Genomic DNA, 21,774 nt, shown 5'->3' with positions numbered 1-21,774 from the left:
AGGGTGAAGGACTGTCCAGCATACAGTTGCACCAGCAGAGCCAAAGCTCGTGATCTCTGCAAAACGTGCATCTGGAGTGATCCTAAAACAGTGTACTGAAAATGTCAGGTTTCTTAAGCATGTGGAAAGTACCTGTTAATCCTTGTTATCCCCAGACAATAACTTCAGATTTATTTTCTCTTATTTCTAGTCATGCTTCTGACGTCATGGAGACATCAGGCTGGAAGTCTATGGTAGTATCACATCCCCACTTGGTGGCTGAGGCATATCGCTCTTTGGCCTCTGCACAGTGTCCCTTTCTGGGACCTCCACGTAAGCGACTGAAGCAATCCTAAAGTCCTGTCTATCACAACACCCCGTGTTTTTCTGGAAGCAGCATCAGCTGTTGCTGCTCTAACCTTGACCACCAGGTAGACAGCGAAATCTGTGGAGCTTATACTCTGTTGTTGGGGGGAAGAGACTGCTTCGTGACACCCAGACTTTTTAAAACAGCACCAAGTAACTTGGGGAGAGGGGGGAGGGTGGGCCTGGGGCTCTGGGGCTGTTCAACCTAACAAATCCCTGTCGCTGCATCGTCTGTGTGTTCCCTTCGACTTGGCTGAGTCAATTAAGTACAGGGTTCGGTTTAGGCACTGACCCATGTCAGAATAACCCAGCAGTGGTACTGGGGGAAAACAACATCTCTGCGTCTGGCAGCACAGAACAAACCGTCAGATGTCTGGAGCAAGAGGACATTTTAGTTTTGGAGAGAGCATTGGGGGGTTAAAAGGAATTTCCAGTGAGGTTCTGGAAAGGAAGTACCTGATGGGAGCTCCAGTAGTATTTATATCAAAAAAGAGAATTTAAGTCCTTCCAGCTGAGCTAAAAACTGGACGTTTGTGTAACTCCTTATTGCCATCCAGCAACAAGAAGATCAGTTTCTCTGTTAGTAGCACTTGTATGTTAATTGCAAAAAAAAAAAAAAAAAAAAAAGGAAAAAAAAAAAAGAAACACCTTTTATAAAATGACAGGTTGAAGTGAAAGGGGACAGTGAGAGGCTGTGTGTTCTGGAGGGTGTGAATAGACTGAAGGCAGCCTTTGGCAAGTCTGTATTGGTTTTGAAAGGACTAGAAAAATCCTTGATCTGGAGCGTGCCGTCTGATAAGAACAACAGTTACTGTTTTTAGATATTGTGGAAAATGTTTTTGGCATTTTTCCCTGCTTTATTTCCCTCCTCCACCTTTTTTAAGAAAAAAAGGAGAAATTTTATTGTTCATGAACGCTGCGTCAAAAGTCCCTGTCCTGAGTTGCTAAATGATTCTTAACAACTGTTTGTACCTGACTTGCCGACTGTATAGGAGCCAGTCCTGTTCCTTTCTATTAGTCACTCTTCTTACAGGGAAGAAGTTTCAAAATAGCTGGTAACTTTTTTTTTTTTTGAAAATATAAATAATTACTATTTTGTACTGTGTGGTATCTGTTGTCTTTTTTTGTTTCAATTTGAAGACTCTCAAATTTAAGACCAGCTCCCAGAAGGTTCGGTTTCAGTCTGCTGCCATGTCATGATAGTGTCATGCTGTTCCTGGAACTCAAATGGGATTTAGTAAGGAATATTGTGCACAAAACTGTTTTATTTCTTGTAGTGTGTATTACTGAAATACTAGACAACACTGGTTTTAATGGTAGCTCCGAAGCTGACCCATAGCCCTGTGTTTTACCTGGCCTTAAGTTTAAACGTGGGAAGGGAGAAGAGTATAATAAGCCATCTATTTTATAAAATTAAGGTGCAATGCAGGATGTCTCGGTAGGAGAGACACCATCCATTTATGTCATCATTAGCCCCAGATATCCAGGGAGGTTAGATTGAAATACGCAGTGCCACGGCAGTGGCAAATTGATCTGACCTTAAGATGGTCAGGTAGGGCACATAATGGATTAGAGAGAATAACTCTTGTTTTGTCTAGAAAATAGATTAGGTATCTGTTGTCTCTGACTTTTCATTCTGTTATCATACTTCTCTTACAGCCTTTTGTCCCTCGTGTGAAGGAGAACTCCATTCACACGTTCACCTGTTTAACTGCTGTCTATTTTTATCAGATGGTAACTCATGAGAGGGTCCCTGCCCTTTTTTTTGTGTTCCCCCACCGAGGCTCTCATCATAAACATACACAGCCGTCTGTATAGTAAAGCCTTCCTTCTGCTTGGTTCACAAATTCCCATATTACATCTATTGCTTCAACTCTGCTAATTCCTTTTATATTGGATTTAGCATGCGTTTCCTTTTAGGTAAGCAAAGCACTTAGTCATTAGGAGATTTTCCCCACTACGGTGTCAGAACTCAGACCCAGCATTTCTAGCTTATAATTGCATACAGACATGAAAAGTTCATTGCCAGGTAATTACAGAAGTTGTCTGTGTGGCTCAGTGATGTCTAATTATGCTGCAGTAACTGCATTGTTTACTGAAATGTTCAAACCTGAACGAGACCTTTTATCCTTGTCATGTTAGAGTGACCAACTGTTCGAGGAGCATCCCTGGCTCTGCCTTTCCCTGGGAAGCAGACGTGCCTAGAAGAAAAAAGTAAATGGGTGTTGACATCGCATATCCTCAGCCTTTTTGGGGAGGTATTTATGGGAAGGCGATACAGCTTTGGCAGCCTCCTTCCCTGGAGGATGGAGAGATACCTGCAGGAAAATAATCTGTTCTGCGGCTTGTCTGTCCCAGCCCTTCCTGCAGAGCCAGGTGCATTTTCAGAATACACTGACATGGAAGGTCTGAAATAAGATATGTGAAGGAGGCGACTTGTTCAGATTGTTCCAGTTGCAGGTGAATTAATGATTTATTTGTCACTTCACTTCTTTTTGTTTGTTGTTTTTTTTTTTTGTAAATGATACAGCTGAAGCCATCTGGTTATAACAACATCAGAGCTAGGGCATACTGTTCATAAACCTCCCACTGACATCCTCCCCTCCCCAGATCTGAAATGTAATTCAAGTTAACTCACAATCTGTGGCATGTGTTGTTACTGCAGAGATGTCCATGCCAGTTGAACAGTTGGAGATTTGAATTCCACAAGGAGATGGCATATTTATCAAAACAATATTTCAGAGAGAGTTTTTTGCCATGTCTTCTGAACCGCAGTATAGGCACCGTGGGTTCAAATTCAGAATTTAGGTTGAGCCCTCCTCTTGTGCTTTTAATTCCTCCTCTTCCCACTTCTCAAGGGTGTTACAGAGAGACGTTTCATCCCCGTGTGCGGTCTTTCATGTGCTTCCTTCTCCCTATTATCTCTTTGCTCCTGCTTCCTTCACTTGCTTTTGTGCTGACCTACAAGGGCTGCAGCCTTCATCTGGGTGTGGGGAGGAGAGACGAGGAGAAACACCTCAATGAATCCACTGACCTCTTCCAGCAGCGGTAGGATGTACGGATGCCCTACACCCAGAAGCAGTCGGTGCTTTCTGAGGATCCAAACACCAAATATTTTTTACTTGCCAAAAGATTTCTTTCTGGCTGCCCCTTGGGCTTTGTTATTACAGAGTTAGATTCTATTGAGGTATTTTTCTTATTGTGTGAGTTTTTCCAGATGAAAGGAAACAGCTTGTCTGCTTATGAGCAGAACAAACAGCAGAGTGGGGAGAGCTGCTGTGCTTTGAAACTCTCTCTGGCTTTGTTCTGGTTCTCAAACTGCTGTTAAGGACACAATACCATCTCCTTTTTTTTTCTTTCTCCCACTTCCTTGAAGGAGCCAAAGATTTTTTTTTTTTTAAACTTCATTTTAGAAGGTTCTTCAACTTCCGTGCAATTTATTTTGCAAAAGGTTTTGCTAAAATAATTATCTTGTTCAGTCAGCTTGGGCCATGCAGTTTTTCTCTCTCTCATGACTGCAATTTAACTTGTGTTGTGGAATTACTTAACTCATTTATTTCTAATGACTTCTTTTTGTTAATCTAATACGAAGACATTTAATTATACAAGGTGTATTTTTTCCTGACCTGCTGGCCGCTTGGATATTTGGCTGCAATTTCAGACACATGCTGCAGCAAATAGCGCCTTGGCAATCCCGGTGCTGTGTGTGTGTTACGTTTCTGTGTGTGAGGTTAACTTTGAAGACTGCTGTTGGCATTGCTGGTGCATGCGCAAGAAGAGGGGTTGCAGCATGCGAGTGCCAGCACGAATTGTGCAGACAGGCAACAGGCAAAAGAAGCAGTGAGGCAACAGGAAAAAAAAACACATAGCCCATGAAATTGTTGGGGAAATGAATTACAGTGACCTGCTTAGAAAATCTGTATAATAAAGCAGGAGCGGTTCAGCATCAGAGTTGGCCTTTTAACCTGGTTGAAGTTCGTTAGGCAGGATGCAGTCAAGGAAGATCATCTGAGTTTTGGGTCAAGTTTAGGTTTGGATTTTGCGTCTTGCTCCTACTTAGTACATTAGGCTTTGTCTCCCAGACTAAATTATTAAAATCACTTGAGGAACTGTGTTAATTGATGGGGTAAATTGGGAAGGGATAGAGAGAAGATTGCAATTATTCCATCAAATTATGAAAAATCACAGACAGGAGCAGTACAAAATGTAGGCCTCCTCTTTGAATAATTGAAAAGCATCGATGGCAAAAAAAAAAAAAAAAGAAAAGGTAATAGAGATATAGTGGATGATGAACTGGATGGGAACTGGAACGCTTCCCCCAGCCCTTCAGGAGCGAAATGATGTCCTGTGTTATAGTGGAATGGTTTCTCTAATTCTAACTTTGAGCTCTGCCATCAGGAAACAGAGCAAGGATTGAAAATTGTTGACTTGTGCCACTGGGGAGCAGTGTTGAGGATGAGAACTCTTCGGATGACTGTACCAAGCTTCTAATGAAGCTTCCTGAGCCTTGAAATAGCCAGAGGTTGCGCGTCGAGAAGCAACGGGATGAAAAGGAACAAATGAAGCCATTTTCAAGCTGTGGTTCCAGTTCTGGAAGTCTCATAGCAGATGTGGGGTTAACCCCGAGCATTTTGAGTCATTTAAATGTTAGCAGAGAAGCGTTTCATCAGGCTGAGGGATCTAGTTCTGACGGCAAGAGGTGGGTGTGCTAGCCCTCGCTATTTCGTAGCAGGGTATGCTGGAGAGCGATGCCCTTCCGGGGGTGTCTGCAAATCTCCTTGCTGTCACGTCTAATGGGATGCCTGGAGGGAGGACTTTTATCTGGAGCACTGTCCTTAACGTGGTAACATGAAGCAGTATAAATGGTAACTCTTAAGGTTGTTGTGTGTCATAGCTGGGATGGAGCCTTTTCTCCTACCCATGCCTAAGTATTTTAAATTTACGGCAGGACTGCAAGGTTTTGGTTGCTTTTTTGTTTTGTGTTGAGAGGAGAGATCCCCGCTGTTGATTCTGGTTGTTGCTGCATTGCAGTTTGTGCCCTTGCTTCCTTTCTTTCCTACTAAGTTTTCTCACTCCTCTAGGCAGGTGGTGCTGGCAAAATTATTGCTTATTATTGAATTTTTGCCAAACAACAAAACACTCGACAAAAATAGCTAAACAGGATGTGGAGTTTTTAGTCTGTGGGAGCGCTGTGGCTGGCTTGCAGCTCGCAGCCAGCTCCATCATTTTGTCAGACACTCGTCGGGTCTCTCAGCCCTTTGCAAGGACAACTGGCCTGTGCTCTGCGTGGCTGGCGGTGAGGGCACGAGCAGACCCGCAAGTTTTTTTCTCTCCGTAGTCTGTGTTTGTGGACTGGGGAGACTGGATTCTATCCTGCACACCGTACCAGGAAAGCTGGACAAGATCTTAGTGTGACTCACTGTTGGTGTGCCTAACTGAGAGAATGGTGTTCTGTAATGGTGTCTTCACCCGGCAGCAACCTCCGCGGTAGTACGTGCTATCTCCGTGCAGCCGAGTTAGTGTTTCATTGCATGCGTGCTTCTCATCCGCCGCAAATGCGTGTGGGCTGCCAGGAAACCTGCTCGCGTGCTGAACTTGCCCTGTGCAGTGGCTCTGCGCAGAGGCAGGCAGCAACTGCAGCGCTCGTGGTCGTCGCTTGCAACTGGAGAACGTTCAGGCAGGAGTGAGCTGGGGATACCCTTACAGATCGCACCGACTTCTGTCTCTAGAGGATGTGAAATTAAAACACTGTCCCTTTATTCTGCTTTGCCCAGCGTGATGGCGCTGCCTAACTCGGATTCTCCTGCATTTAAAAAAAAAAATAATAATAACAAATAAACCACCTCGCAGATTTGATTTCTCATGTGATGTGGCAGATGGTAGAACCTGAATTGGGTAGCAGGCATTACTTATCCGGGGCCTGTAAACAAAGCTGAACTACGAAGCATTCTTTAATGAGCTGGATTTATTTCTAGGTGCTGAAGCCTCAAAAGACAAGGGAAAAAGAGAGGTGGTTCACATACGGTAAATGTTTAAATAAGCCTTCTCCTATGTTTCAGCACTTCAGCAATCATTCCATCCTGTTCCAGGGCTGCTGGGACTTCTAAAACGCGTAATTCTGTGAGCTCATCGTTGTTGTGGGCGCTTTAGCATGGCGTGGAGCTGGGCTGTAGGACATAAGTGGTGGTTTTGTTACACTGCTGAGTACAACAGTGCCTTTTACCTGCTGCCTGTGAACAAGCACTGGTGCTCTTCGGAGCTCCTCTGCTGGCTGTGATGATGCAGAATGGTAGGTACGGGATGTTTGCTGTATCAGTTGAGCCATGGCTGCTGGGCAGGTGAAATGCTGTGGATTTAAAAGCCCCAGCTGTTTTGCTGGGTAGCTCTGTGCTTCCCCACCACCAGCCTGCAGCACGTGGCAAGGAGCTCCTCAGCTTTTTGCTCTCAGAAGACGTTTCCTGCTGAACAGCCACCAGTTACTTAAAACGTGGGTTGTTACCTGCCCCAATGTTTGAAACCTTTGGCTGTAAGTTGGTGTTACTCAAAGAACACGTGGGTGGATGTTTCTCTAAAACAGCAATGTAAGGAGAGAATAAGCTTTTAGAAATAGTGGGAGGAGAGCATGATACCTTGGAAAATAGGTAGGCTGTGGTGAAGTATCAGTAACATCCAATAATGCTTTATTTTTCATCTCTAACTTCTTAAAAACAAGACAATGAACCAGCCCCAAACCTTTGCTATATTGTAGCTCTCACCATCTTACCAGAAATGCTTTTCTTTTTTTTTTTTTTAACCCAATAGGCAAGTCTCAGAGCACAGCTTTGCCGCTCAAGGGTCTCATCGTTGGCAGTGTCAGCAGAAGCCATGCCCAGAGTTGGGTCTTCGTGTGTATTCCCCGTTCTGTCAGCATGGGAGGCTTGGGGACGCTCGCATTGCCGCTCCCTCTGCTCATCCTGTTCTTGGCAGGGGACACGTAGCTAGAGAGCTGCCAGGAAAAAATTGGGCCAGGACCTTGTTTACAGAGGTTTATTGGATGTTGCAAGCATGCCGTAATGTCACATCTTGTGGTCAAAGAGTTTTAAGCAATTGGAAGCTAAGCTTCCACCTGTTTTTCCAAGCTTCGGTCCCGAAATAGAAATTTAAAAAAAATCGCAAGAATGCCAAGCCCGCCCTTTTGCTCATAAAAATGTAAATGGGGAATTGTCTCCCGAGGCCTGCTTTCGCTCTTGTGGCGCTTTGGGGGTGAAATAGCCCTCTTCCAGCCAGATGAGGAGGGATGTTTTTCCAAAATCTAGTTCCATCCCTGGGCACAAACAACCCTGTGTGATCGAAACAGACCTCAAAAGGAGCACTTCTCACAAAATAGCAGCTATGGGGAGAGTTCCTTGCTCCGCACCTATTCAGGAATTTATTATCCCTGTTGTCCCAGATCAACCACAGAGGTAGACTCCTTATAATCGACCCCAACTATTGTTTTAGTCATCCGTGGTTTATTTATGGAGGGCTTTTGTTAGAGAAGAATTTTGAAAGGGACAAGAAGAAACCTGGCACATCCTTGTGTCCTAAGACAAGATTAATTCTTTTTAAATCAAGTTCAGACTTCTTTACTGGCATTCGCTCACCCGCATGTGGAAAGCAGGTTACAGTCTGTAAAGCAAAAATACATCCGTTTTTTTAGGTTGCTTGCTGTAGCTTGAGATGTCAGGAGAACATGGGTTAACACACAGGCATCCCGGTTTCCAGATGATTTATGTGTGTGTTGCCACTTCGGCTTATTTTCAATTCATAAGGAGAGAAGAGGCAGCACTTCCAAAACTGTAGATAAAACTCATCCTTTTTTAGGGCTGAGGAAGAGGAGGGGTAGAAAGAAAGTGCAGAACAGCATTTACCACTTACTCTTTATGAATATATGATACAATTGATTGCTGCTCAGAAAACCTTTCACTTGTGTCCATCTTTTTTTTTTAAAGTCCTATTATAATAGGTAATTAAAGTATACTAATTGAATTAAGATTCCATCTGTCTGAGTTCAGCAAGCCAACAAGTCCCTTAATTAAGATATCATGTTTGCTATAACAGAGGCTGCAAACACAGAGCTGGCCACCGATGGTATAAGCAAATATCTGTCTTCCTGTGACAAAATGCCAGAGCAACCAGTGGGCTAAGGAGATCAAAATAAAATCTGCAAGGTAAGCAACACTTGCTCGGGGGATAACAATAAATGCAGTGATGGTTAGGCTTCTCCTTATAGCTGGAAAAAAAAAATGCCAATTTGAGCTGGGTGCAAACATTTTTATGCGCTCAGAGGAAGACAGCAGCGTAAAAGAGACTGTGTGTCGGGTATCTCAGCATCCGACCGCCGTCTCGGTGGGACGATGTCTAATATCGGAGACAAGAAGGGAACACAGCAGTTGAAATTGCAGCCTTAAGACACTAATTTTAAAAAGTTTATAAACCACCGGTGTATCCTCAAACCGCCGTGTAGACGCAGCCGGCTCCTGGGCTGCTCCGCCGTGCGCTGTCTTCACTTCTTTATTAACTGTCGGTCCCGCGTGTGTGCGTGGAGTCCGCTGAGGATCTCCTTTTAGACGCCGTATGTTCATTGTTTCTCTTGTTGGGGTTGTAGTTTTCCGAACAAGACATAAAATTTAAGAGCCTCTGTGCCTGAAACTAAGGATTTCCTTCTCGTTAGGGCCGCTCTGCCCATAGCACGAGTCTCTGAGCAGAACCCTTCCCAGGAGATGGTTTCAGCCGAGGCACCTGCCTCAATTCTTCGGTTTATAGTTGCCTTCCTCAATTTCCTCCACTGCCTTCATCCTAGTGAAATATCCTGTGCTAAGCTAACATTTTGGAGGAAAACTCCGTTTACTAAGTAGCTCACAAAAGCACGTCCCCATGTCAGGGTAGTTTGGATGGAGACATGGTACGGAGCCGGGGGAGGTGGGTGCTTCTGGAGCCTGACGGTTTTGGGGACTGGGGTGGCCAAGCCACCTGCAGGCCACCCATGGGGACCTCTGTCAGAGCGCCTTGGCCTTCGTGCTTTCTTCCAGGCTGTTTTACAGCAGGAAAACTCGGTTTAGCTGCTCGTGGAGGAATTTTCCTTCACGGAGGGATTGGGAAATAGCGTGGGAAGTAGGATTGTGCGCCTGCTGAGCACGCGTGGGGCTTTCAGGAGGCACGTGCACCAGCAGGGTCACCCCACAGCCCGTCCAGTGTATGGGGCGGGGGGACTGGGGTGGGCAACGGGCCCTTGGTTTGCAGAAGGATTGGCAGAAACGGGGGGAGCGGGGCAGCACCGATCCAGTATGAGACCCCACAGGGATGCGCCGAAGATCCAGGCATGTGTCCTTGCCGGTGCGACGCTTGGAGTCGACTGCAGAAGATCATTTTTTTTTTTTTTTCCCCTTCTGGGAAAATTTCCCAACGAGGAGGCTAGATGAAAGCGGACACTTCTTGATGCGGTTTGAAAGCGGAGAGACATCTGCCACAGATCAGAAAAGCCTGGCAGGTGGAAAATGCGCCAGCCCCCCCTTCTTCCCCGCCTTTATCCTGTCCCCGGCACATCAGCCTTCCCCGTGTGCCGCTGACACAGGCTCCGGAGCCAGCCTCCTGTCCCGCGTGGGGCAGGGGACGGGCCAGCCTCCCCTCCCTCGGCCCCAGCCGGGTGGTATTTCCCCCCCTAAACCACCGCGCAAATCTCCGGGAGCCGGGAGGATTCTGCAGTTCGCAGAGCACACAAGTAGAAACTGAATTATTTAGCATTTTTTTTAGTGCAAGCAGGTGTGGGGTTTGAAACGGTCTGAGCTGGGAATTCTCTGCAGAGGAGTTAGGGTCTGGGGGGATTTGAGCGAGCTGGACAAGTTTTCCATTCCCGTCCTCTTCTCGCTGCCTCTTGACAGCATTTTTTTTTTTTTTTCCTGTGCGTGTCTGAATTCTCTCTCCTTTTCTCGTGTTTTACTTCCCCCCCCCTCCTCTCTCTCGCTGTATTTCAGCGCTTCACCTGCTGAAGCGCCATGGTGGCAGCTGCGCCGGCCCGGCGAGCGGTGACAGCGCGTGGAGCAGCGCCGTGGCCCCTCGTCCCCGCGGGACCGCCGGCCGCTGCAGGCGCTGACAGCGGCGCTCAGCCCCTCGCGAGCAGCCAGCCGCTCCTTCAGCTGGAAACAGCCGCCGAGGCTCGGCAGGAGAAGGCTTGGAGGTGGTCGTGCTAGGGGCTGGGGAGTCGGCTTTTTGTGTTTTTTTTTGGCGGTTATTGGATGCTATTTGTTGTTTTGGTTTGTGTTATTTATTTATTTATTTATTGGTGCGTTTATTCAGGTGTTTTTTCTTTTTTTTTTTTTTAAGAGGGTGGGGTTTTGTAAAAGCAACCTGAGGTTTGCTGAGCCCTGAGCACGCAGAAGCCTTTCCACAACGTGGAGGTGACTCAGGATGGTCTCAGATATTTAATATATCCCCCTAAAATCTTTTCCTCCCCCCCACTGCCTTGTTCATCCATTTGGGGCCGTGTGAGTGTGCATCAGACCCTGTTCTCCTCCGCGACCTGCTCAGTTCCATCTCGCCCAGACCTTTCCTGCAGCCCTTGGTGCTGGCCGAGCCCCGCTCTGCTCGCAGCGAGAGCTCCACTGCGGGTTTGCTTCAGGAGCTGAGACCCCAGCTGGTCCCGCTGGGATGTTTGGGCAGCAAATGCAAATCCGACGCTGCCTCCTGTGCACGCAGAAGCTGTGACTGCAGCGGCCCTCACACCCCAGCACTCTGGGATAATTTTGTACAACTCCGGTAAGGCTGGATTTACCCATATGGTACTTAAATTGGAATATTTCTATTTAAAAAACACCAAAAAAAAAAAATCACCGCTTCTCCTCAGCCCTTTTTGACTCTGTTTGCAATATAACAAGACCCGAGAGGAAGCCCTTGCTCTGGTCCTGCCGCTGACGGGTGTGCAGCAGCACAGCAAGCTGCGAGCGGCCCCACAAGCAGTGACCTTACGGGACCGGGGGAGAAGGGGCTTACTGCACAGCATCTCCCTCCTCCTCTTTGGGAAAGAAGACATTTGGGGAGCAGATGGATGCTCTGGTAGGTCTGGAAACCTCTCAGGCAGAAGTAAATCCTGCCTTCCCACCAGGAGGTTCAGGCCTTGTTCTGCAGAACAGCATGTACGCGCCGAGCTCCCCCAAGGGAGCAGATTGCCCGATTCCTCCGGCGCTTGGCTGCGTGCCCTCGTGCCACCAGTGCGCTCAACAGCAGAGCAGCCCGGCTGCTTAAGCCTCCAGCCCCATCCCTCCAGCTGATGCGGTGTCTGATGCTCTCAGGTAGGCGAGAGCTGCTGTAGGGTTTTTTTTGGGGGGGCAGGGGGTGATGGGGTGCTTTTCTCACCCCCCCAGCTCAGCACGGCTCCCTCTCGGGCAGGAAAAAAGCCACCGAGGGGCGGGCGGTTGTTTTGGCGACGTGACGTTGCACGTTGCGGCTTCGCTCTCGGAGAGCAGTGCTCTCTGCCATTACTTGGAGGGAAAACAATAAGAGACCTGCTGCTTTTGGAGTTTGTTGAAAGCGCAGGAAGATGGGGAAACGGTGGTGTTTATGAGACGGCAGCTGGTGCTAAGCTCTGGCAGGGGAGCGGGAGGAGGAGGAGGGAAGCGGTTGTATTTGGGTTCTGGGTCTAATTGGCAAAACTGTAATAATTCTTAGATCAAATAGACGATGCATTCAGCCCACTTGCATTTTTAGTCTTCTGCGTGTAATAACAAGTCATAACACTGGGGATTTCATGAATAATCATTTCTGCTTGCCTCCCCTTTCAGTGGAGGATTTCCAAAGTGCTTGATGATCGTGCAGTCTTTCTCCATCCCCAGAAGGCAAATGAATATTATCTTTATAGAGAGAGATAAGGCAGACTAGACAAAGGCCTGGAATAACTTGGTTAAGTTTATCAGAAAAGCCAATAGCGCGACCAGGATTTATGCCCAGGAATTAAGCTTCTCGAACCACTTGGCCGCGCCGCCCGGGGAACGAGATGCTGCTCCTAAGTGCAGCCTGCGCTGGCACTGCAAAATGACCCCGAGCCACGGCGAAGAGACTTCAAGAGGGCTCGAAAGGCTCAGGGACCACCGGCTGGAGTGGGACCAGGACCCCTGCGCTGCCCTGACTCTGCTGCTTCTCCCGCATCTGATCCCAGGGATGTCTCGCTGGCTGCGTCCCCGCGGCTGGTGTGACGCTGGCCTGGCACTGGTGGCAGCGACAATAGCAAGATCCGGTGCTTTTATGCACAGAGAAGAGTGTGGCAGGAGAACCAGCGGTATTAATGCATCCAGGAGCTGCTGTGGCTATTGAAATGGGAGATTACGAGCATAAAGGCTTGGCTGACTCACTAGACCTCATTAAAGTCTAATCATCCCCATAAAGATGCAGCATTGGACGTACGCAGCCCTAGCTCATAGGAGCTAAAGCTCGGTGAAGATGCTAATAGCCACTTGATAGTTTGGGCATGAAACTGTAAAATTTGTTTATTTGTGTAGTAAAAGCACTCAGGGTTCCCTCTGCCAGGCAGAACCTCAGTGGTTTTATTTAGGAACAAAAGGGCCGGGTTTGTCCCAGCAGGCCCGCGGAGTTACGGGAGCTGCGGTGCCGCCGATGATCCCACGCAGGAGAGGTGGGGAGGCACCGAAACCAGAAGCAACAGAAATGGAAATGCTTTTCCATTCCCAGAACCTGCAAGCGACGGCGGTTGTAGGTTGGAGCAGGGCTGCGGCCGAGCCCTGCCTTCAGGTTACAGCGGTGCTTTGCATGTGAATCCACTTGGAAATCTTTTAGTTTTTGCTAGCAAAATCTGGAAGTAAGGCATTATATTTTGCAATAGCCACCCTGTGCCCCCCAAGCAAAAAGTTACGTGCTCGCCCAGCTGCAGTAGCTTCGGTATCAACAGCCCAAACCCTTCCTAAAAGAAAACTGGGCCAGACTGTGGTATGAGCTTGATGTAGAAATCATAAAATCTGACACAAATTGACACAAATATTTGTGAATTGACATCTAAGCCTATAGATATCCTTTTTTTTTTTTTCCCTAGGTTTTTGTGATAAGCCATTTCTTTCCCTCTGGAAGCTGAAGTTCTCAGGTATCCAAGTGGCTCAGCTCCTGCTGAGGGAACTCCTCCAAATCCTGGTGAAAATCCCAAAGGCAACTCTGTCGTGCCTGTAAGGGATTTCTCACGTTAAGTAAGATTCTTCTGGCAATAACCTTTTGTGGCTTGTCCATAAAAAGCCTCCGTACAAATTAACAAACTTTTTTCTTGGTTGAGATCTCAGCATCTGGCTGGATTCTGCTTAAAAATGTTTATTATTGGAAAAAAAGCTGGCTGACCCTGAGTTGAGAAAATTGATGCCTCGAAGCTGTTGTAGCGGTGAGAGGGATCTGGTTGTGCCATCCTTGCATTAAATTGTGCCTTCCTGTGAGATTTGTCCTTTCTGAAATCCTGGAGTAATGCATTAGCACATTTTGAAGGTGATAGCTGGCAATGAGAGTCTAATTTGAATCAGAGGCCACCGCTGGTTTTTGGATATGGTAAATAGGAAACGGCAGAGAGACAAAGTCTGATTGACTGGCAGATTACAAAAGGCGAAGAGGACTCAAAACCCGTGAAGAGATGGATTTGAGGTTGATTACTGCTAATTATTTTTCAAGATACAGGGCAAAATTAACAAAGGAGAGCTCGGACTGCGAGCAGAATTGTGGAAAACAGCCCTCGCAGGAGAATTACCCAAATGTTAAGCGTTTAAGGAAGATGGTGGCAGTCTCATCGCTTCAGCCCTGAAAGCTGGGGGAGGCCGAAGCGATGGGAGCCACCCCCCTGGGAGCACCCTTGGGTGCGCAGAGGGCGTCCAGGACCGGGATGCTCGGGTGCTCGTGTCCCTGCAGCATCGCAGCAGCTCCTGGTTTTATCCTGCCCCATCTCATCCTGGTGCTGAGCAGCCTGGCTGCACCGGTCCCCGCCAGGCAGGCCTAATGAGCGCAATTAGCGGCCGCTGATTGCCTTTGGTGGGAGGGAGGAGCAGGCTCTTGTGGGCAGCCCGGTTGGAAATGTGCAGAAGCCCAGGTTAGCTGGGCTGGGAGAGCGATGAAATTTAAATGAGGAGGATTTGGTGGGGAAGAGGAAAAACGTATTAACAAACCAAAGCGAGCTAATTACTGGAGATGGAGAACGGTCACCGCGTAGCTGGAGATGACAGCGGCGAGTAGTTCCCATCAGGGCTTTTCCTGCTTTGGAGACAAAGAGATCAGCCGTCCGCTGAGTTATCAGAGGCGATAAGGAGCTGCATTTTATAAATGGAGATAGGCTCTAATTGCAAAACTGCCTGTGAATACTTCGGCGGCACTTTGCTGAACTCTGGTGTCACGGAGGATTTTTGAAGTCTGCTTCCCACCGTCATTACACGCCGCCTCGTTTGTAGTGAAGTTTGCAGCTCGCGGAACTTCATTTGGACAAATCTCCGCTCTTCCCCCAAATCTGTTTCATCTTCGTCTGCTAATGGGGAAAGAAATTAAGCCTCGGCTCCTTGCGTAACGTTGCAGCAGAGGCAGCGGCAGGGCTTTAGCTCCTCCGCTCGAGAAGCAGAAGCGGCTCCGCGGCCAAGCTCGCGGTGGGAGCAGGGCCCCACGACGCTGGGGATGGGGAGCTGTGACCGAATGTGTCCCACCAAACCTCGAGCCGGCCTCTTGACGAGGGAAAGCTTCCCAAAGGAGCTGGCGCAAAGGCTCCGCCGGGCAGCCTGAGAACGGGGGTGCTGGGGGCGTGGGGGTTTGGGGTGTGGGGATTTTTCCCTTCTATTGTTTGCCCTCCAGCTCGGCGAAATCCTTCTTTTCCCGAGGTTGTGACTCTGCTAGCAGGAATCCTCTTCTCCCAAGCCCGAATAATGGCCCGTCCTGGTCTCCTAGTAACTGCGGCTGCCACATCACTTTTGACAACGGTGCATCCTTTGTAGCCTGGTTTTTTCTCTTCCCCGCTGCCTGCTCTGTTTCTTCGAATGGCGATTGTCTGAAATTCCTCCCAATGAGCAACTTTTGTGTGGGGTGGTTTTGTTTGTTTTGTCTGTGCTGCCAGAAAGGGCTTGAACGGGGCTTTTTGTGTCCCTTCCTTGCAGCGAGCACAAAGCCTCGCTCGGGGACTGTGGGGTTGGGCGATGGTTCCCCTCCCTCCACCGCCACGTACCGGTCCTGTTATTTCCTGAAACTGTGCTCTCCGAGCGTTGGAAACTTTTTGTTCTCCCAGTAAAAGTCATCTCATTGATTTATCGCACTAAAAGGCTTTCTTTGCTCGATGTGTTTTGGACCCGGCTTCTGCCAGGCTCTAAAAGTGCACGCAAGGAAATCTGGCGGCTGCGCACCAGCACCCGGCAAACCTGGCCGCAGTCTGTAGCGAAGGAAAGAATTGGACTTGTCAAGGCTGAAGCATAAAACCTGCCCTGGAGGTAATAGCCAGCTAATAAACGGGCTGGGGTTTTGTTGGATTAAGGGGATTTGTTGCCTTAAGCTGGCCTGGTGCGCTGGATAGGGGGAATCTGGGGGCAAAAGGCACGGTAGGGAGGGGGAAGCTGCCTTTTTTTGTTGTTTTTTTTCTCTTTGTAGGAGCCAATGTGCCCCCAGGCAAAGCAGGAGCCGGGAGTTTGGATGCCCAGGGAAGGTTGGGAGCACCCAGTGAGGGCACAGACCTGGTCCTAACCCGAGCGATATCAATCAGGCGTGCTGCTGGAAGTGGCAAAGGCAGGGGTCTGTGTCCCGGCAGCCCCCCCAGGCGGGACCCACCGCTCATTTTCGGGGGGAAGGAGTCCAGGTGAATCTGAGCAGAGCTGAGTGCAGGCACGGGGAGAAGCCAAGCTGGGTCACAGCCCTGCCCTGTGCCTCGTTCCCGCCTGTCCCCTCTTGTTTTCCTCCTCCTACCCCACAGCGAGACTGAGCTAGCTCGCAGTAAAAACACTTGACCTGCCTTAGTGCCACCGTAAAAACTTTATTCTTTCCCAAGGACAACGCTATCATTTTTTTTTTTCTCTCCTTCAAAATAAACGAAATGCTACAGTCAGAGCTCGACTTCCCGCGTGCGGGCGCGCACCTCGCCACCCGGGCGCTGCAGACCCCGCAGCGCCTCCGGCGAGGGGGGGGGGAGCGGGCGCTGGGGGAGCCGGGCGGCGCGCTGGGAAGCGCGGTTGAGATGAAGGGGAAACGCATGAATCACACGGTGTCAGGGGAAACACATGAATCATATATTGTGTCAGCAGATTTGACAGATTCGACCAGGATTGCTCGAGCCGGTGGAGCCAGCGGGCCCGGGCCCCGAAAGCTGGGAGCTGTGGTGGGGTGGCACCCGGGAAGGGACACCTCCCTGCCCCGCTGTCGTCCCCGCGGCCCTTTGCACCCCGAGGGCTGTCCCACGTGTGGGGAAAACCCAGCTCTGGTTCCTCCTGGCACCCGGATGGGGGGGCTGCCCACGGCTGGCTTCCAGCCCCGGAGTGCATCGGGTGCCCTTGTCCCTGCTGGGGGTCTTCTCCTGGCTCCAGGCCCTACAAGCCTGCTCCTGGAGGCGACCTTTCCCTGGCCGCCAACCTTTCAGGACCACGTGGCCTAGATCCAGGCAAATCCATTATTGCACTGAGAAAACGCAAGTCCTCATTGTGGTTTATGTCCTATTTTTTATCCCAGTTTCAGACCCTGTCTTTGCGTACCCGTCTCCAAAGACCACGGATCCACACCAGGTTTAGCAATGCCGTTACCCCATCGCCTACAACTCCTCCTCTTGACGTTGGAGCTCTTGGGGAAAACAGAAATCCCTCCTCTTCCTTCCTCGCTTCTGCTTTTTAGGGACCGCTGCGCTCCCGCCCCGCTTAAAAACCATCCCCATCCCTCCCCCCGCCCCCCCCAGCGCCCCCTCGTCACCGGGGGATCCTGAGCTGGGCAGAGCTCCTCATCCCGAGGGGTAGTAGGGCACGTCGCTGTGGTAGTTGTAGTCGGGACACACCTTCTGCACCAGCCGGTAGTCTATGCTGTAGAAGGTGATGTAGATGCAGATGACTTTGAAGGGCTTGGAGCAGACCCAGGAGACGTGGCTCTGGGTGTGCTCGTGGGAGCAGGTCTTCGAGGGGTCGTACGTGCAGAGCGTGGTCTTCTTGGCGCGGTCCACTTTCTCGTACTCCACGCGGCAGTTGAAGATTTTGGATTCTTTGGCCTCGATGAAGATCTGTTGCTCCAGGTCAAACTCCACCGCCTTGGTGGGGGGGACAAGGCTGACGGAGATGTTCCCCTGCCCCGTAGAGTTGTGGCGGAAGAAGACGTTGACCGTGCCGTTGCCGTGATCCACCACCTTCCCGGTGATCAAGAGGTTCAACTTGACCGTCTTGATGTTGGAATAGAAATCTCCCCAGCCGAAAATTTTTTTAAGTTTGCCCGAGGCTGGCCCCAAGTCCCGCTGGCCTCTGGGATGCGGAGCATGGTCCCGCTCCGAGAGGTTATCCAGGATATCCCACAGCTCCCGCGAGCTGCTCACCAGCTCCATCAGGGTCACGTTCTGCAGCACGGCTGGGGCGAGCAGGGCCTCTGGGGAGAGCAGCCCCCTCGCCTTCTGCGCTTGGGCTCTCTCCTGGGTCTTGGGCTCGTGCTGCTCTGCACCTTCCCCTGGCTCTTCTTGGCCGCAGGTCACCTGAACGTAGCAATGGTGGAGAGTGAAAGAAGGACGGTGGGTGTCTACCCCCCAGCCCAGCCTCGTTCTCTGCTCACCCTGTGTCTCCAGGCATGACCCAGCCATCCTCTTTCCTGTCCATATTCTCCTTATTTCCCTTTTCTCCCGTCTTCCCATTCTGCTTCTCTCTATACCCCACGTTTCCCTTCTGGCAGCATTTTTTTCCCTTCCCTTTTTCTCCCCCTGGTCGCTCGGGGAAGGGGTGAGAGGAGCTGGGGCAGGTGCATTTCACAGCCCCGTGGGGCAGCTCCGTGGGGACACCTTCCTTGTTCCCTGGGGGCTCGCTGCTGGGGAGACGGGGTGCTATGGGGGAGGATGCCCAGGTACGCCCGTGGCGAAGGTGCCCTCGTGGCTTTTGCACCGGTTCTGCTGCTGACAGCACCTCCCGTGGACCCCTCTTCTGACCTCCAAACCTTGCTGCGGCCAGGAGCAGCAGAGGCGAGTTCCCCATCCCGGGGAGATGCCAGCGCCCGACCGGCCGCGCGCAGGCTCCCCGCAAACTCCTCTCCCCTCCCTTCCCTGCTGGCTTGGGGGCTCTGTTTGGCACCAGCCACAGCCCCCCAAAAAAGCAGGGGCAGGGGCAGGGGCTGCCCTGCTGGCACCTGTGGGTGCTGGCAGAGCGGGCACCCAGCGGGCACCCAGCGGGCACCCAGCGGGCACCCTGCGGGCTGGGTGGGCGCACAGCACCACATCTGCCCTGGCAGGAGGCAGACGCTGCAGCCCCCTCGTGCTGGGGAGAACCACCAGGGGCTTCGGGGGCGATCCCAGCACGGGCTCGGTGGGGAGCTGGGGGTGCTGGGCTGCCGAGCAGATGCTCGCTGCCATCCCTGGGGTGCGAAGGGCTCGGCGAGGAAGCCGAGGGCGGCCTCGCGGGTGGCAGCCTGTGCCCGTGTCCCCCAGCCCGGGGGTGCGCAGGGGCTGCCCCCAGCAGCTGTGCCAGGGCTGCGGTGCCGGGGGGGAGGCTACAGATTTTTGGGGTGATCCGGGCTGGGGGGGGGGAACTTCCATCTCCAGCCCCATTTGTAAACCCACCCTGCCCTCTGCCCACCCGCTGCAAAACAGCAGAAGTTTTGGGATGGGATTTTTTTTCTTTTTTTTTTTTTTTTTTCGGGGGAGTAGAGGGAATTTGGGGTGGGGGGAGAGAGGATAAAACGATCTGGGAAATGATCCTGGCTGTAAGGCTGCCCCGTCCCTTCGGCTGCCCGACCCCCCCGTCCCCTGCAGCCCCCCCCTTTTCCCTCTCCCCTTCCCCCAGCCGCTCACCAGCAGCGAGATGCTCCCCTGGATGAGGAGGACGATGCAGCTCCGAGGGAGATGCATTTTCCAGCCGATGCCGCCCGCCTTCGCTCTTCCCTCAAATTTAGAGCGGCTTTGGGTGGGTTTTGCTTTTTTTTTTTTTTTTCCCTCTTTCCCTCCCTTCTCTTTGAGCGAGGGACGTCAGCCAGGGGAAGGGGAGGGGGTGTCCCCCTTTATAAGCCGCTTCCTAGGGCCCCCCCCCGACCCATGGTGGCAGCGGAACGGGACCGGGTGGCAGTGGCTGCTCCCCCCGCGGCTTCACCTGCTGCCGCTGCGCTCCTGCCCGCTCCTGCTCGCTCCTCGCTGCCTTCTTGGAGCCTCGACGAAAACTCCTCTCCATCCATCCCTCCCTCCCTCCCCTCCAGGTGCCTGGAGCGCAGAGCGGCACCTCCGAGCGTAACCCTTTGGTGCCTGCAAGGCAGCGAACCCCCGGAGCAGCCCCCCCAGGGGAGGATGGGGGGGGGTCCCAAAGGGCTCTGCGGGGTGTGCGGGGTGCCCGAGGACGAGGTTGGGCAGCCGTCGTGTGAAGGAGTCCCCGTTGGGATCCGAGGGGAGCATCCCGGGCTGGTGATGGGGAAGCGGAGCGAAGGGAGCGCGCCGGGGTGGGAAACGGCCATGGGTGCCCGAGCCTGCCCTTGGGAGCTTGGTCTGGCACCAAGGGGCCAAGGGCATTGCGGAGGATGCTCTGCCTCCGGGTTCGGCTCTTCCCCATCCTGGGCATCAGGAAAAAGCAAAAGGCTCCTTCTGCCAGCCTTCGCCCGCCGCAGGACCGGGTCCCTCCGCTCCGGCCGTCGGGAAAAAGGAAAAGGCTCCTTCTCCCATGGGAGGACCCGGCTGCGGGCAGGGCGCGGGGAGGCTCTCCCTCGTGTTGTGCCCTTTGGGAGGCGCTGGCCGAGTCGTGGGGCCTCGATTTATTGGTGGGGGGGGCATTTTTGGTTCATAAATACTGGCTGCTGCAGCAGTGCTTCCTCCCCCCGCCACGTGGCTGCGCACTCTGCTTTCGCTCCCCGTCCTTAAAACCATTAAGAAGAAAGAATTAAATATTTCTAGGACCTTTTGATCTGGAGAGAGAGGGGACGAGTCTGTACCTGGCCCCTTCTAAAGGGCTGCGGAACATTTCCTTCCTCCCCCGAGGGTCTCGCACCTCTGCAAGGGTGCGGGCTGGCTGGGAAGTTTATTTTCAGTTTAGTTGTGACTTTGTTTCTGTGTGTGCCCAAGTCTAGACGGTGCTGTTCCTGCCTTCCTTCTGCGTGGCAGCGGGGAGGTGACGAATCGTGGCAGTGCCGGGCACCGCTCCTTAGACTTGGGAAATTAAAAAAAGGAACAAGAAAATGCAGATTCTGTTCCCCCAACCAAGCCAGGCGGTTTGATTTTTACTTTATTCCAGAAGTAAAGGCATGGCAGGCTGTATGGCGCTTAAAAAGGAAACAGAACTCATCGGTTGGCTTTGCTGTTCCAGACCGACAGAGCCTTGCTCGTTTGGGTTTGTTTCACGGAAGGGAACAGTTGTCCTTTTCCCATCTTTCAGCGGGAGAAGTTGCAGTACAGAAGTAACTTGCCAGGGACAGGACTTGAATTACACCCAGGATTTTCTCAAACCCCGGGCAGCGATTCCTCTCCTTTACAGCGCGTTGCCTTCCTTTCCGCATCCTTTCCGTATTTCCCCCCTTTTCCTGAGCCCCTTTGGAAAGCCAGGTCCCGCAGCGCTGCTAAAAACGAACAAACTACGGGGAAAGGAGCACGTTTCGGCAGGCAGGATGCCGTCACCGAGTGCCCTACTAGCACGCCCATCTGCCCAGCAAACCGCTCCAGCTTTCGACTGTGCTTGCGATGCTGGGACCTGGACGGGGGGGGGGGCTTCTCTTGCGGTTTTGGGGCGGGGAGGGAGGGAGGAAGGTGGGCGATGAGGCCGCGTGGTGGTTGCTGCCTGCTCCCTGCATCAAAGGCGCCCGCCTGCGTCGCTGCCCGTCGCCGCCTGGATCGTTCGGGCATCGGAACCGGGCTGAGATTACGGTCTCAGATGGATGCCACGGGAGTTATAGCGATGGCGCTTGCTCCCGTGGAGCCGGTGGCATTTCGGGGCATGGAAGACAAGACCCAGCCTCAGTGCTCACAGAGGGAGAGGAGCCATACAAGCCCAGTTCCCCATCCAACCCGTGCCAAAGGGAGCAAACGGGTGGTGAATCCCTCCCCAAAACACCCCGGGCTGTTGAGCTCCAGAATATTCATCCGGGAGTGGTGCTGGAAGGACCCTGGGGCCTCCTAAAACCAGAAGGAACACAGCAGTGGAGGATATACGGGAGCACTAATGCTGTCCTGGCCCCAGCGGCGTGCTGGATACCTTTAATAGGCTGCACAGCTCTAACTACAGTGATTTCGATAAAAGATCTTCATAAAACTTCCAAATGCCTGAGCCATCA

The 21,774-nt window shown here is 51.5% G+C and overlaps 2 protein-coding genes across 7 annotated transcripts in view; one reads left to right on the top strand and one right to left on the bottom strand.

The window, feature by feature from the left end:
• Positions 1–990, top strand: part of SPOP (speckle type BTB/POZ protein) — a 27,378-nt gene extending 26,388 nt beyond the window's left edge. For all 5 annotated transcript variants that reach the window (XM_083809333.1, XM_083809332.1, XM_083809336.1 and 2 more), the window contains one exon: positions 191–990. In XM_083809333.1, coding sequence (XP_083665459.1) covers positions 191–335 — 145 coding nt within the window. In that variant the 3' untranslated portion in view covers positions 336–990. The remainder of the gene's footprint in view (positions 1–190) is intronic.
• Positions 943–21,774, bottom strand: NXPH3 (neurexophilin 3). 2 transcript variants are annotated; one of them, XM_083809331.1, is made up of 2 exons: positions 19,322–21,774; positions 943–18,019 (listed from the first exon to the last, which is right to left on the bottom strand). In XM_083809331.1, the coding sequence occupies exons 1-2, from the start codon at positions 19,376–19,378 to the stop codon at positions 17,288–17,290; spliced, it is 789 nt and encodes a 262-aa protein (XP_083665457.1). In that variant the 5' UTR covers positions 19,379–21,774; the 3' UTR covers positions 943–17,287. The 2 variants fall into 2 exon arrangements, with proteins under 2 accessions (XP_083665457.1, XP_083665456.1); XM_083809330.1 differs by having other exon boundaries at positions 19,617–21,774.

Source organism: Anser anser, assembly GCF_964211835.1.
Source record: "Anser anser genome assembly, chromosome: 23".
NCBI classification, from domain to species: domain Eukaryota; kingdom Metazoa; phylum Chordata; class Aves; order Anseriformes; family Anatidae; genus Anser; species Anser anser.
This window is presented reverse-complemented; position numbering and strand designations above follow the sequence as displayed.